The sequence below is a fragment of the Triplophysa rosa genome, linkage group LG5, assembly GCF_024868665.1.
Source record: "Triplophysa rosa linkage group LG5, Trosa_1v2, whole genome shotgun sequence".
NCBI lineage: Eukaryota > Metazoa > Chordata > Actinopteri > Cypriniformes > Nemacheilidae > Triplophysa > Triplophysa rosa.
In genome coordinates, this window is record NC_079894.1 from 4,180,451 (window position 1) to 4,196,451 (window position 16,001).

Below are 16,001 nucleotides of genomic sequence, written 5' to 3' on the forward strand. Positions count from 1 at the left end.
TTGCTGGAGGAAGGAGTCGTGCAAGTTTCTTTTGTATCCTTTGACTGGGCAAAAAAGTTTTGGGAGGGCAGTGACTTGAGAGAGCTTCCTGCTCCTCTCAGTTCTTTTTGGGCACATGAGCTCGGTCAGACCGGGGAGAATTAAAGTGCAAGCTGTTGCCTAAGAAAAATCGGGAACGGTGCCCAAGCTTCCCATATTACAGTGAGTGGTTTTGGGTGTGAAATTCTCTAAAGATCTGTGCAAGAGATGTGCTTTGCAAATTAAACGAGAAGGTCCACAATTGAGAAAGTAGAACGCTTTTGAACCTTACTATAGTAAATACTACTTTGTGCCAAAGTATACTATGGTATTTTTTCATGTGGAAGACATAAGAAGACATTTAGAAATGTAATTATATAATACACTACATACGTACATTGTGGATTTGATCTTATCCTGACATATGTCTACATAAGTCTGCAATGATGATGCTGTGTGTAACATATTGGCCAAATATTTAAAACACATCGTGTGACAATACCACTGCGCACATGGGTCCATAAAGAAATGATTTACCGTGAGGAGAATTCTAACTTTACTAAGTAAAAGCTGGTGGCAGGACCATGCAGCTACCTATTAATACCACTGGTTTATAAGAATATAGTGAAGCAAACGGGCATCCAATTCATTTTGCCCCTAAAGTTGCATGTACATATAAATGTGACATGTAATACGTTCGATTGGATGTAAATTGGATTGAGAACCTGTGAGCTCAGGACAGCTATTAAACTCTACAGCACAGCCAAGCAATAATGGTGCAATAGAAAAGCTCATGCATAGGAAAACTAATTGATCTGGGTTTTAATAGGAAACTATTAAATAGGAAACTTTGCTCGGGGTGACTTATGGGATACTCTTTTGAAGACTTCCATCCATGGAACACGACTGTATTCTCACATATAACATCTCAGGACCATCTTAAGTCAACATCGAATTGCTTTTGACTCTACTATATAGTCTGATAACACTGAATATTGTTTTGTCTCCGTTCTGCTTGTCAGAGATAAAGAAAGAAGGTATTTTTCACTGTAAAGATTCTTTGTATTCTTATTGCGATGCTCTCAGACAGAATGCGGTGTCGTGGTAATGGAATGAGATTCAATCTTACCTCCATTCAGAGTGACGGGCGTTTTATGTTTGTAATTTATGAACTGTTGTACAGAGCTTCATGGAACACCGCTCTTAAATTACACCATTGTTTAGCATTCATGACTACGGCTAGCATGAACCTTTAATGGTTTTAGCCTTGACAGAGGAAGAAGGCTTCTTAGAGACATGTTTTGACCGGCGAGGCTGAATTCTTGAGTTGATGCACCCATAAAGGATACTGTTAAAAGTTTGCAAGATCTCTTACGAATACAGAGGCGAATATTATCGTTTGGTACTACTGAACTTCTGATGTATTGACTGGTATAAAGGTTCACAGAAAGAACGTTTCCTTCGTTAATAATCTATAACTTGGAAAGGAACAAGCTAAACACGCACAGTTTGTATTGATCGACCGATAGAAATGCTGAGAACAGAAGTTCTGTATTTTGTTAGGCGTGCTTGCCAATTCTCTGCAATCCAATAGTGAGCGTTCCAGCACAAATGAATGGCAATGCATTGTTTTAACTGAACGATATGACTGTTTCTTTATGAAATAACAAACCACAATAGTCATGGCACTCCAAAATGTGTCTGAGGAAAGAACAGAAGCTCCTCATTTCAGTTTCACTTCTCTTCTGAGCTCTGCACTAATGATGCCGCCTTGCTGTGAACCGCTGGACAGTCTCTAACTAAACCTTTACATGAAGTCAACCTTAAGAGGCCCCGAAGGCCTTACTACAGTCCTCAGAGCCGGACTCCACACAATGGGTCTTGTTAACTAGGAAGGAAACAACACAGGTCTAAGTTGAGTTAAGACGGAGGGTTTGACAAGTATCTACATGTACCATTATTATGACTCACTTCTTGAAGTTAGCACAGTATATGCTGTATGTGTACTTCATTATATGAGTGAAGAAAGCATGAGGTATGTTTAAACTGCAATATACAATTTACTACATATGTTGCAATCTACGCAATTTAAACCCTTGACAGTGACACCTAAAGTGAAGGTAATTGGGAAAAAAATGCAATGCTACAGCCATTCATTTTCTTGGGTATGTTGGATGTGAGCTTTGCACATTTAGACCCTGGAACCTCTTCACATTTATCTTGAACAAATTGGCTTCAACCGCCGAACTAGACGAAGCATCCTAATAATAGTTTTAGGTACTTATTTTCAGTTGGACTTAGGGTCTGGGCACTGAGCCACTACAGATTTCCAACTTTCATTTTTTTCCTGCCGGAAAATCAATCTGCCCTAAATGCAGATTTATGCATGTTCTCCTGCAGTATTTCCATATATTTCCCTATTTATGTCATTCTTGATGGCAACAAACCTTGTTCCTATGAGCAGCCATCATCGCTCATGACAGTACGGATGAAGTTATTGGGTGTTGGGCTTCATTTGTTTCCTGCGAATGCAAACAACCGAGTTGCGATTTATCACATGGCAACTATCACGCGTAGGTTCTTGCCATTTTCTATGAATAGTAAAACACAAGCAAGATGGTAAGAGTACAACAGACTACAGCCTTGATGAAGAGCAGAGTATAATTGGAAGTGCTTGCCTCATGGTCTCGGACATCACGCTTCAAGTATTCTGAAACAGACTTGAATGAGGCCAGCAATGAATAAATAACTTGATACATGTACGTCTTAAAATATACATTACTTAGTAAGGGATTTAATCCAAAGCAGACATCCATCTTCAGAAAGAGCGACACGATGCGTAACCAATGAAAAAAAGAATCATTTATTTATTCAAACGAACGTGTTAAAATGAGTAAATAATAAACAGAATTACTGGGCCGCAACAGAGAACTTGTGAATAAAGCTTGAAACCTAAAGGCTATGACGGGTCCAATGTTTACACAATTTCTATAAATTATTCAAAATAAATAACACTTGTACAAGAACTCAAAGATGAGAGAGCAGCAATGTAACGGGTGAGATGTTAAATAATCCAAATGATGTATACATAGTGTCATTAAGATCTGACCAGTTATCATTCAGTCCACGCTTAAAAATGTCTGACCACGGGGATCGTAGAAAAAAAGATGTGAAAACACGGAACGCCAATCTCATACCAAGGTTGTTTGGGCGTAGGACTTTGTGGAACGTAAATCGATTTAAATGTAAATACCAAATTATGAGTACATTCTGTATACATGAAATATAATGTCCACATACCAACCAAAAAAGCTAAAGAGGTCAAGTAATCCATTTGGGGAGACTGTCGGAATATGCCAAAGCTTATACATATCATATGGATATACAGACGCAGGTATGAAACAAAAAAAGTATATGGACACAACAGGCTCAAAAGAATCGTAATTTATACAACAAAAAGTATTTCATTGTGGTATGGTCTTGTGCTTTGGCCTTAAATGTCTCATAGCTCTTGTTCTGGCTAGAATAATCTCTTTGATTGGTTTAATCCAAAAGCTTCATTCCCTCCACATTTCAAGATGTTCAGTTATTCAGCTATAACCTTGTTAATACCTTTATTTGAAGAATTTTTGTCAAAAAGAGGCATTCACGACCAGCTCGCTGTCAGCACGAACAGGTCCTCATCTCAACATTTCACATACAGCGATAGTATGACGACGCAGAACGATTGAGTCTTTTACAAATGTAATGCTGATAAAAACCAGTTCTGCTGGTTGTGTTCTTGGAACGTTTGCTCCAAGCGTCATCCCTCTTTTATGAAAGTGCCAGTGAAGCGACAGTTCTTTAAAAGGCTCCAATGACCGTTTTAAGTGGACCTTCAGACCAGCTCGAGTACCTTTAGAAAAGAGGGAGAAAAAAAAATTAGTGTGCGATTCATGCTTGGATTTCGTGCGAAAAACAGTGAATATATAAGTGATTGGTGACTACACATCTTTCCAGCTCTTGGCAGTTAATATTGAACATGCATTATGACACACCTTGATTGTTCCTTGACTGTTGGCTGCAATCAACACATTTGACTCCTGAAAATCAAAACGGAGAAATAAACGTATTTTAGTATTACTGACAAAACGTGCAAAACAGAATTTAGCTAAATCACAGGTGGGATGTATTCGCCATAATGACTGTGTTTGAAATAAACGTGACATACGTTTCTATTTCATTATTCCCATGCACACACAGACCATGACATTTCATTTCTCAGTAATTTATGCAAGGATGTGAACGCCAATTAATTGAGACCAAGCAGAATCTCAGTTGAGTCAGCACATTGATTCTGCACATAATTATTGTTGCTTTTTTCTTGGAAAAATGTCAAGAGCAAAAGGTGCATAACACACGTGGGTTCTGACAGAGGATGTGTTCTTTAAGAGGGGACATGATTAAAAAAGGAAGGGCGACTTTCATCCATATGTTTCATAATTAATGTAAGTCACCTGATCATCCAACACATTCTCACAGAAATTCGTAGCTATTTTACGATGTGACCAATTCGTACGATCTTATTTGTACGTTTTAGTACCATTTGCTATCGCGCCAGTGCTGTTACACTGGGTTCACACCCAACGCGAATAGATTACATACAAAGTCAATGCAAAGTAGGGCTGTGCAATTAATCGAAAATTAATCGTAATCGGCAATTTTGGCCTTCAACAATTACAAAAACAAAATAATCGAGGTAAACGATTATTGTGCCGCATTCCATTTTGCAAGGATCCTCTCTTTTCTTGTGGTATAAAACCACAGCGCACAGTTTTCGTTTATAGTGGTTCAACTGTGCTATTTTCTTTACATTTATTTTTCAGTTGAATTCACATATTAAAAGCCAAGCTTTTACATTTTCCATGTTGTTTCAAACGTTAAGGAGTAATCGTGTTAAATAATCGGGATCTCAATATCGGGCAAAATAATCGTGATTATGATTTTTGTCATATCCGAGCAGCCCTAATGCAAAGACGCGTTAAGACATGAACTCGCGGCAGGCGGTGCGAATAATAACAATAACTTTATTTTTATATAGCGCCTTTAAAGTAGCTTCTCTAGGCACTTTACATTAAACAAGTAAATGATAATACAACAAACACAAAAAACAGGTTATATACATATACAAATTGATACATAAAAGTCAGGAAAAAGCTACCCTAAAAAAATAAGATTTAAAAATATTTAAATTCTGTGCATCTCTGATGTGAGGCAGTGCATTCCAAAGCCTAGGAGCGAATGATGCGAATCGGGCGGCGCGAGTACCGCGAACGTGCGTCAATCTAGTCTTCCGTGAAGGTTGAAAATATGTGTCACATCGCATCACTCACACGAAAATAACAAACTTTTCCTGCGAGTAATAAAGAGCGTGGAACGCGATTGTTCACGTTTGGTGTGAACCCAGCATTAGGAATAGGGGAGGGGCTTCAATATTGCCTTTTCTAATAATCATACGTTTTTGTATGATACATATTGTACTAATTCATGCAAATTTGGTACCTCGTAAAACACATACTCGTTAAAAATTCCTGTGAGAATAGGTTGGGTCAAGCTTGCAAACGTCTGCTTTGTGTATAAATGTATACTGGTTGTGCAAATGGTCGTTTAAATAAAGTTAAACCCATTGCCCACAACCCTTTCATACGGTCAAACCGAAATTGTCAACATTTTTCACATTATTACAGTTTATTCGCTATAGTTCAGAAAATAGTAATAAAATAGGACAAAAACTCAGAGTTAAAGTTTCAGGTCAAGTGTCCCAAATTTGACAAATTTTACCAGTACTCAACTGTATGAAGAATTTTGGGGTAAAATATGTCACAGTTAACACAGTTTTTTTTTGCTATCCTCACTTACATAAATGAAACTAGTAAACAAATATCAAAATTATATCTGGTGTCTGAATATTTTTTTGGTTTGACTGTATGTTGCCCATAATCTAGCAACACATCAAATGTTATGTCAAACGTGATCCACAATAGACACAAAGTCATACCCCATCAGGTAGTGCTCGCCAACACACTGCACTGACAAACTCATTGGTGTCGTCCTCCTTTTTGTCCTTGTCCAGGACGCTCTTCACAGTGTCAAACTTGAACGTGAGAAGCGTCTTGGAGAGCCCCTTATAATACAGGTAGAGCGAATTGTTTTCACTTCCTGTGGGGAAAGGAAATGATCCTGATGAATGGCTTGTTTTTTTAATTGATTCAAAAATGATCATGAATTCTACATTTATTTATTCTTTAGCAAATCAAATCTATTAGTCGCACTAGAAATAAACACAACCCTTTTTTACACGTCTAAATGGATGCTATTGCTATACTCCCACTCACCACATGCTACATAGTCTCCATTAGATGCCAGACCCACAAAGTTCTTCTCATTGATGTGGCCTTTGAAGGAGCGGAGGCAATGGGGCTTGTTCACGTTCCAGAGTTTGAGCTGGCTGTCTGTTGAGCTGTGGGAATGTCATGCGTGAATTTAGCCGTTTGGTTTTCAATACATGAGCTGTTAGTTATTAGAGGTGTAACGGTTCAAATTTCTCATGGTTTGGTTTGTAGCACGGTTCTGTGGTTATGGTTTTGTAAGTACTTGGATTAGGAAATTTGAGGCCAATACTGAAATTTCATAACGTTGGAATCAGCCAAAATGTCAACACTGATTGAAATATGTAGAAAACAAATATGAACAGTTTTAGTGCTGCTTTCAAAGATCATTACATGGCTACAAAGTAAACATCACAAGTTCTTAGCATCACAAACAGCAATGATAACATATTAGCAATATTCAAAACCAGTAGGAAATGGCATCCATCTTTAGCCTCATTAGAGGTTTATCAAGGTTAAGTAACATCTGTTCAATAATTAATTGCATCAAATTAATAAATGTTTATATAATTTAAATATATATATATATATACGTACAGTATATATGTTAATATATACATGCAAATATTACCTAAATATAAATATATGTACGTGCATGTGTTTATAAATACAAAATGATATGCACAGTGCACAGACATATATGTAAACACAAACTTTTATTCTGAATGTGCTTAATCGCGATAGATCGTTGAACAGCCCTAGTTGCTGTTCAGGATAAACTGCATGGACGGCAAACCACAAGATCTGTTTTTACAGGAACTTCTTCACTCCATTTGTAAAACATGAAGTAACTTTGTGCCAATGACTAATACACCCATGACATTCATATCCCATTAATGAAAGATAGATGTGTATACATACGCAGACACGATCTCTTCCCCGTTGACAAACTTGGCATACGATACCGCTTTCCTGTGGCCTTTGAATACCATAATGGGCTGCTTAGTGTTTCTCAGGTCGTAGTAGTGAACACAGTGGTCTACATGAGATTTCAGACAGGCCAAAAAGTTACTTTTAACGGATCAATTCAAATGAATTATGTATATGCTATGATGTACAAAGAACAACCCTGTACCTGCACAACCAAAGGCAAGGTGATATCGAGAGGTGGGGCTGAACTTGACACAGCATACATTGGCCTTCGCTTCGATGCTGGCTACTGAATTGTCCAGGTTGGTGGACCACAACTTGACTGGGAATAAGACAACCCGTTCGTGAGTATTTACACAAGAATGTCTCAATAAGAATCGCTGATGAAACAACGGAAGACGTACCTTTTGCATCGTCTGATCCTGACGCTAAGAGCTTGGGATCCATGAGGTTGAAATCCACACTCCAACACCGCTTTTCATGCTCCTGTGAAAATCAGAGGTCAGTATCTGACTTTAAAAAGCATAAAATGCCATGCAATGGAATAAGAATGAACAAATCTGTTCTAGTCTTGAAGAATAAATCTGAAATAATTGCACTTTGATAAAAACTCTATGAAGCTAGATGAAATAAAAACTAAGACTAAGTACAGGTTAAACATGGGTCATCTCATTTAAATCATTTTTTAACCCTCACAAGCAATGTGACACTGAGATTGAGATTTTAATTGAGTTGAATACTAAAATGTCCACAGGCAAAAGGTACTGGATTAAAATAATTAAATTACACTCCAACGTGTACACAAAGATCTGGGTATGGATTTCCAGACATTATCTGGTTATAACCAACAATTACTTATGTACCGATGCTAACAAACTAGGCAAACATCCATTTAACACATTTAAATCAATCGCTTGCAATGAAATTGTTGTTTGAGAATTATGTAGCATTAGCTCATTTTAATGAACTAAACCGAACAAGCAGTAAAAATCAATTCGAGTGCAGGTGCCAAATAGAGAAATTACAGCTCCCAATTTACTCTCGAAAGAACCAAAAAGAGATCAAAGTGCTGCAACCGAATCCAATAAACCATGAAAAACAGACACCCTCAGTACCTGGTAGACCTTTGACCTCTGCCCTGTGAACCCATCCCACAGAATGACGGTCCCTTCATAGTCGCTGCTGGCCAACAGATTTTTGTGGTAGCTACTCCAGCTGATACAGCTGGTGGAGAGAGAGACAGGAAGACAAATGTGACGGCCTGTTGTGCCATTGCATAACACAGCGAGAACATTCAGGCCAGCCCCTGATTTCAGATACTCTTTATACCTAATTTTAGAGTTACATGTCATCTCGTTGACAGGATAATGAATGTCCACGGCATCCTGGACCACAGTTCCATACTCAAACACTTTAATTTTCTTAGTGACACCCGCAATGGCAAAGTAATCACAGTCGCGGTCAAACTCAATGCTGAAAAAAGAGAGAGAGAAAGCGAGAGAGAGAGAGAACAAGTGTTAGAACAACGAGTTCTCCTGACTGTGCATGCTCATTATCTGCTCTAGTTCACACACTGAGAGACAAAAACTGTAATGTAGCTAAACAACCTCTCGGCCACTTGGGTGACCTGATACAAGCATGTTTATGTGATGCGTGTTTGTCTGATGCTATAATGCAATGCACTTTTACATTACTGCAGCTAAAGGCTAAGTTTATTTGCCTGGTTGTGAATATGTGTAATCTTTCTGGAAGCTCTACAGACCGCATTTCATAAACGCATAATCCACTTCGTCAAAGAAGCAAAAACGTGACGTCATCTTAGTTCTCTGTCAGCCGCCTTAGTGCTTCGAAAGGGAGGGGTGGAGTGAGCCATTGGTTGCAATTCTCAACCTTGCCACTAGATGCCGCTAAATTTCATAAACTGGACCTTCAAGGCATTCTGACTTATTGATGCCAAGTCAGCTACTGAGATAACAATTATGCTTATACGTTATTTAAAATTATTCACAGTAGGTTGAATTGCCCATGGTAACAACATTGAGCAAATTAAACATAATAACCCGTATTATTGAATAGCGGCACAAGACTACAGAAAGTAGTCTTTGTCGTAAAAAACAGCCCTGAAGTGTGTAATTTACATGAAATAAAATCACAACAAAAAACAACTTGCATGTACAAATATGCATACAAAATGTGTATGATGTAATATAGCGATAATCAACAATTTGCTCCTTCCTTAAGTGACAAAAGCACTGAAAAAAATTATCAAAGAAATGGGACAAACATTTTTGAATTCTTTATCACTCCCATAACCCATCCATAAATGAACATGAGGTGTGTGGCACATCAATAGAGAACAGTAAATGATGGTGACATGAGGAGGAAATGACATCCGGTTAAACATGATGGAGCATGTTAACCACTAGATCACTAATAAACTGTCCGAACTAATAAGAAAGTTTCTACACAATGAGGGAAATATCAAACAAGTGTCAATTCCAGCGTATAGATTTCAAATGGTACACAGACTGTCATTTTCTATACTATTCAGTAATACAATACTGCCCTCTGCTGGTTTCTTCAAGAATGAAACTGAACTAAGATTCCACAAAACGTGTGCTCATCTTAAACAGTACACCGAATCATATTTTAGTGATCTTACCTGGACACAATACTGGAGCCGTTATAGAGGTCACTAGCGTATGAAAGGGTGGCCAGAGGCCTCACAGAGTTGTAACGGGTGAATTTTGATAGACACTCCATGAAGTCGTCTAGCTGGTTAACCGTCCTGCTGTCATCTAATAAAAGAAAAAGCCACTTCGTCATCTCGAGGAGAATAAAACAAATTTCTCAGTCCTGTTACTTACAAAGAAAAAGAAAGCGACCTGTTATTCGAGACATCCTATTGGAGAAATAACACTGCTCCAGATCCTCAAAATGTGCGGTTAGTCGCTTCCGCCGGGACGCCAAAGTGCTGTTGTACCAAGTTTGTCTTTTACCCTGAAAATATGAGAATACAACAATAAACATCATAGCTAGACAATAACAAAACAGACTTAACAAAAAAAGTTTCATTTTACCTGTGAGCTTCCACCAAAAGGGGGTTGAATGTATTCTGTGGGGTCTATTATGCTACTGCTGGAAATGAAAAACAAAACAGATTATTTTCAATGGAAAACGCTGCATGGCACACAGTCTCTTTAGCTTTAGCCGTTCCTGTTAAAGCACCATTTAGGTTATGTGCCACTTACTGCAAACTTTGAATTAAATATCACAGCTAATAGTGTTTGTAATAACTGTCTAGACCACACATGCAACAGAGCTACACGTCACTAGCAGAGATATTTTTCTAGGTAACATGATCAATCACAGACTTTAAGTTTGCTGGAATTTGTCTCTAATTCATATAAACTAGTGTAATCACTTTCCCTGTTAAGGAAGAAAAATAAAATCATACGAGTTCATTAGATTTTGCTATATCTAAATTGCAAATGACTCCACTTTTGTTATAATCTGGGAATTTATTTTGGCTGCTCTCGCAAAGGCGAATCTGCAACGTCCTTACATACAGAACAATGAAACAAGTGCTATATTAAATTAAACTGTGTGCTGTGTGTGTTGATACACTACTCTTTAAAACTTTACAGTCACATATTCTTTATATTCCACATTATAGTCAAATCTTCGCATTGGAAGGTTCTCTGACATTTTTGTCAACATTGAGTTAACATATTCTTATTCTGTGACAACTTATTTACATTATGTGATGTTTGTTTTTTTAAATGTGTTCATTTTGGGACTCTTTCGAAAAACAAAAAGATTATTCTAAAAAAGTCAAATGGAATGCAAACACTATCTTTTTAGCTCATTATCTCAAAACTGCTCAGAATGCAAATAGAACCTTATAATTCCAAGGCAACTGAATATTAAATTGATCAAAACTATGGCATAAAACAGATGTATCTATGAGAATTAAGTTGAAAAACATAAAAAATAAATCAATTCAATAAATAAACAATCTTCAAAGTACTAATAATTTATCTAGAATTTGTAAAAAAAAAAAAAACATTTTATTAAGCAGCTTCTTTTTTTTTAAACGGTATTGAAGTTGTTCTTATCTATGTGAGCTCTTATTGTCTTTATTTTCTTTAGTCAGTCTAAGGTAACATTTTGAACAAAATGTTGTATTTTTAACTTACATATTTGTTTTTTTTTAAAACACATTCAGTCAATTAACCCTAAACTTTTGAACACTTCTGCACAGGCGCTATAGAATAATATGATGCAAGAACATAAATATTGTTTTAATGGAAATATGCTTGATGTTTTAAAATAACAACGCAAATGGTTTTATATTGGCCATTGCCGCAGTGTATGTCCGGTGTTGTTTTATCTGTTTAACATGCTGACTTCATTTGAAACGTGGTTGGTCTTACCTGGGTGCAGGAGAAGGAGCTTCAAACTGGGGGACAGTGCTGTCTAAATTGTGGTCCATATCACTCACTGGCGAGTACATACCACTCATTTCCTTTAACAAAAAGATATATCTTTCATTTTACTTACAAGTATCTCAATCATCTACAGAAACAAGTATATATGTGCAAGGCTATCTAAAAAAGACCCCTTCATGAAAGTTCTGTGGCTCTATATTGAACTGACCTCAACTCGTTTAATATCCTCTTCCAAGAAGTTCAGTTCTTTTTGTAACTGCTCCAGTTGCTGTTGAAGACAGAGACATTATTGACCTTACAGCTATTTTGATCAACAACTGTACATTATTTTAAACGAAGCTGTGAAACCTCTCTTTTATTTCTTCTGGCTTCCTTTAGGAATTCCATCAGGATTTGGCGCTGAGCGGCTTGGGATTCCTGTGGGGAGATATCACCGATAGTTTAGCAAAAAATTATAATAAGAATAAATAGTTGATTAAGGGAGTACTCAGAAAGTCCCTCTGGATTGTTTGTATTGTGACATCACTAAACCAGCTTCAGGATTCTTCAGACAAGAAGCTTCTTTGTACTTTGTAGTCAATGTCACAGCCGGTCAAAAGTCTTTGAACACTTGAATGAAATGTTTGTTATTGTCTTAAAAAGACAATATTCTAGTTTCATAGACAAAAATAAAAATTGTGCAAAAATAAACCTTTTGGTGGAAATGGATAACTTTGACTAAATAATGAAAAAGAGCAGCCAATAAGAGCTCAGAAAAGATGGGAACTCTTTTAATATTGTTTAAAAACATCTGCAAACTTTAGGCAAAAGGTGACTACATTGAAGATGCTAATATGTAACAAGTTTTATTTTATTCTTAAGATTTTTTAGTCGCAACATAATCCTCATAGTTCCGTTTGTGGTATTCCACAGTTTTGATGAGCTTACTATTTTCTAAAATGTGAAGAAAAAAAATATGAATAAGCAAGTAAGTGTTCTAAAACTTTTGACTGTTAGTGTAGTATGTATTTGAATTTGATAGTTGATCAACAGGTTGTTAAATAATTACCCTCAAACATATTAACATTACTAATGTGCAGTAGCATATAAAGTAATGACACTCAGCAGAGGTGTGGTGTGTATTTACCAGTCACCAGTATATATGTATAATACATTTTACTATATCAGTAACCATCTTGTCAGGGGTTGTGCTGTAGAGACCAGCACATCTTATTAGAACAGAGGGGATCACATTAACCAGAATCTATCCTCACACCAATAAGTAGAATCAACAGAAACCTCCACCAATCATTCGGAAACGTGCCAATTTAACACCACACACAGCACATTTGTGTCACGTTTAGCTCAAACTGAACAAAGCTATTATATATAGTGCCTGAAGAACCCAGAAGTGTAGTCCTCTGTTTGTTTGTAAACAAAAATGACATCTAGAAGATACCAACCGCTTCAAGTTGTTTCTTTTTCTGCAACAGGTACTCTAACACATAGTTGACATTCGCTAAATCCATATTCTCTTGATCTGCGCCAAGAACGTCTTGGAAAACCTGCCACTTGGTTCCATTCTATAAATACATATAAAACATGAAAAATAAACAATAAGACATCCCAGAAATGTATTACAGATACTTTCGCTTTACTCATTAAAGGAACAGATCAACCAAAAATGACTTTAAAATTGAATATGATTCCATTATTTCATCCTCATGTAATGTCAAAGTGCTTTATTCTCATTCCCTATTTCTGATTTTTAAAAACACAATATTTTGATCCCTAGGGACAATATTGTAAACATGTCCAAAAAACAAATATTGTAATGTCTTTGAGTTACTTTTATTTCGTTTTTCTAAGCAAATATTGATGCGTGCGGTCCAAAAAGAACTGACTTTTTGATGCTTTTTAGAGCATACATGGCCACTATGAAGTGTGCTTGGAAAAAGCATTTAAAAAAAAAATTGTGACACAAATGCTTAAATGAATAGCAGAATGCACATACCGGATGATCCCGCTTCAGACGCTTCTCCTCAGATCTCTGCTTTTGTTTCAGGATTAGTTCATTTACTATAAAAGTTTTACATAAATGACATCAGCAAAACAATCCTTAATATATCCACATGTGGTCTTTTCATAATAAAGCGTACAATGCACGGCACTCTACATACCCAAAAAGTTGGGGTATAGTTGATCCACGTTGTCAATGATATAATTACATTTTGGACATCTGTTGCTGTCCTCCAAACTCTGTCGTATACATTTATAACTACAGAGGAGAAATGAGAGCATAAATGCTTGATCAAAATCTAATGTAGGAAATCAAATAAGGTTTAGAAAAGAAACACTTCTCACCAGAAACTGTGGCCACACTTTGTCATGTGAGCTTCCTCTATCATCTCGAAACATATGGGGCTGTTAAAAAAAGAAAAGGCACGACACATTCAGGGCTGGCTTCCCTTTTCTGAAAGGTTGAAGTTTGGTCAAGAAATACAGCGTTTTGAATCAAAGTCAGTCATTTTAATGCAAATGTGGCTATTTGTTGTAAACGAGAATGCAGTAACGCACGTATAGAAATGTGATGACAGGCTGGAGAACAGCCTTTCAATGTCAAGTGTTGGCTATGAAAGTTGTAACCTTCATACCTGCTTTACTGTTACGAATGAACTTTATCCAGGAAATTAAAGGATTAAATGTAATGTACTCCACAGATTTGCCAGAAAAGCTTTCGTATAAACCCGCATATGAGTCACGCAAGCTGCTGGTGAAAACAAAGACGCGAAATCTTTATATTGAGACGAATCAGCAAGTGCGTTTAGTTTAAAAGCTCTGAAAAACATTACGTGGCAATGATCACATCTGCAGCCTCGTCCACTCACCATACAAAATCATTACTCTTGTCTTCGTAAGGATTGATAAGACCATTACAAAGGGGTCTTTTCCTGCTCGATGAACCCATGCGAGCGCTTTGACCCTCGGCTCCCGAGCCCAGAGTCCGCGAAGACACCCCATTGCCGGAGCTGCTCCCGTTCTGCGCACCGCCGCTCCCACTGCTCGTACCTCCAGAGCTCGTTCCGGGGACAGATCCCGGCCCACCGCCAGACTGCTGCTGACGAGCGCTCGACATGATTGAAGCCGCTTGTGCACGTCGGAAGGCCAGAGCTGAAGCTTAAGCTGCGGGGCTTCACCGCATCCGGGCGGCTGTGGGAGCTACGCTAACCAGCTAAGCGACAGAGATACGAGAAAACACCTCGAAACTTGAACAGAGACCTAACTGTTACAGGGCGCTTGGGTGAGCACGACTGAGACGCTTCTTCTGCATGTAGATACGCGCATTGGGTCTGTTGGTTTGCAATAGTGAAAATGCCACTCCGTAGAGATTTGTTGACAACTCTGAAGGCTTTAGTGATTTCAGTCCGCTCTCTCTGTAGGATGTTCACGCGAGAACTTCACCGAGTAGACGCGATGATCGCCGCCACCTGCCGGTGTGGAGGAGAACTGCACGAGTTCGGCCACGACGTTCTATGTGACTCCCCCTTCTCACAACGTTTGTTGTTTTACCAAAGTTTTGGATCTTTGTGAAAATGAATCATGGTTTAATTACAGTAAAAGCGTAGTAACCATGTTTTCGGCCTATTGATTGACATCTGAATTACCATAGTTCGTTTTCGTAAGAGGATGCGTAGCCTGTATTAGATTGAACAATCAAAAGGTATTATTAGATACTGATATTAACTTACGAAATTATTTTTTGTATTGTACAAATGTAAACGTGTAAGTTAACAGGTTACAAATATATGGGTTGTTTACAATGCGTGTGCGCGCGTCGCCTCCATCACACCCAAAATCTCATTAGGTGAGTTGTTTGTTAATAACTAGGCCTACTCTTATTATGTGGAGGACAGTGTGTTTCTGTAACGCTTGAACGTCATGGCACATTCAGGTTATGTGTTTATAGTGGGTTGTTTGCCTTTCAGGTTATTTGTTGTAAATCACGCAGGTGTTCGTTTACCTATTCAATCCCAACAATTTCCCAGCATGCACGCGTAGTTTCCACAACTGAGACCACATGATTATGTGTTCTGTGAGCATAATTTCTAAAAGGAAAAAAAGGAACGATCTTTAAACATTGTGGAGCGTTTCCCGGACAGGGATCAGTTTAAGACAATAGGCATTGGTTCAATTAGGATATTTTACAAATTTGCTTTACACAACAACATTGCTTGTGTATTTTGAGACAAAACAA

The 16,001-nt window shown here is 37.6% G+C and overlaps 1 protein-coding gene across 1 annotated transcript; it reads right to left on the minus strand.

Moving 5' to 3' along the window:
* Positions 1-2,866: 2,866 nt before the first annotated feature.
* On the minus strand, positions 2,867-15,213 carry cop1 (COP1 E3 ubiquitin ligase). The gene is made up of 20 exons (XM_057334883.1): positions 14,635-15,213; positions 14,111-14,170; positions 13,927-14,024; positions 13,761-13,825; positions 13,210-13,329; positions 12,116-12,184; positions 11,976-12,035; positions 11,753-11,844; positions 10,397-10,454; positions 10,202-10,316; positions 9,979-10,114; positions 8,646-8,789; positions 8,432-8,540; positions 7,721-7,802; positions 7,522-7,638; positions 7,308-7,425; positions 6,393-6,517; positions 6,056-6,216; positions 4,056-4,100; positions 2,867-3,913 (listed from the first exon to the last, which is right to left on the minus strand). The coding sequence occupies exons 1-20, from the start codon at positions 14,880-14,882 to the stop codon at positions 3,896-3,898; spliced, it is 2,040 nt and encodes a 679-aa protein (XP_057190866.1). The 5' UTR covers positions 14,883-15,213; the 3' UTR covers positions 2,867-3,895.
* Positions 15,214-16,001: the final 788 nt, after the last annotated feature.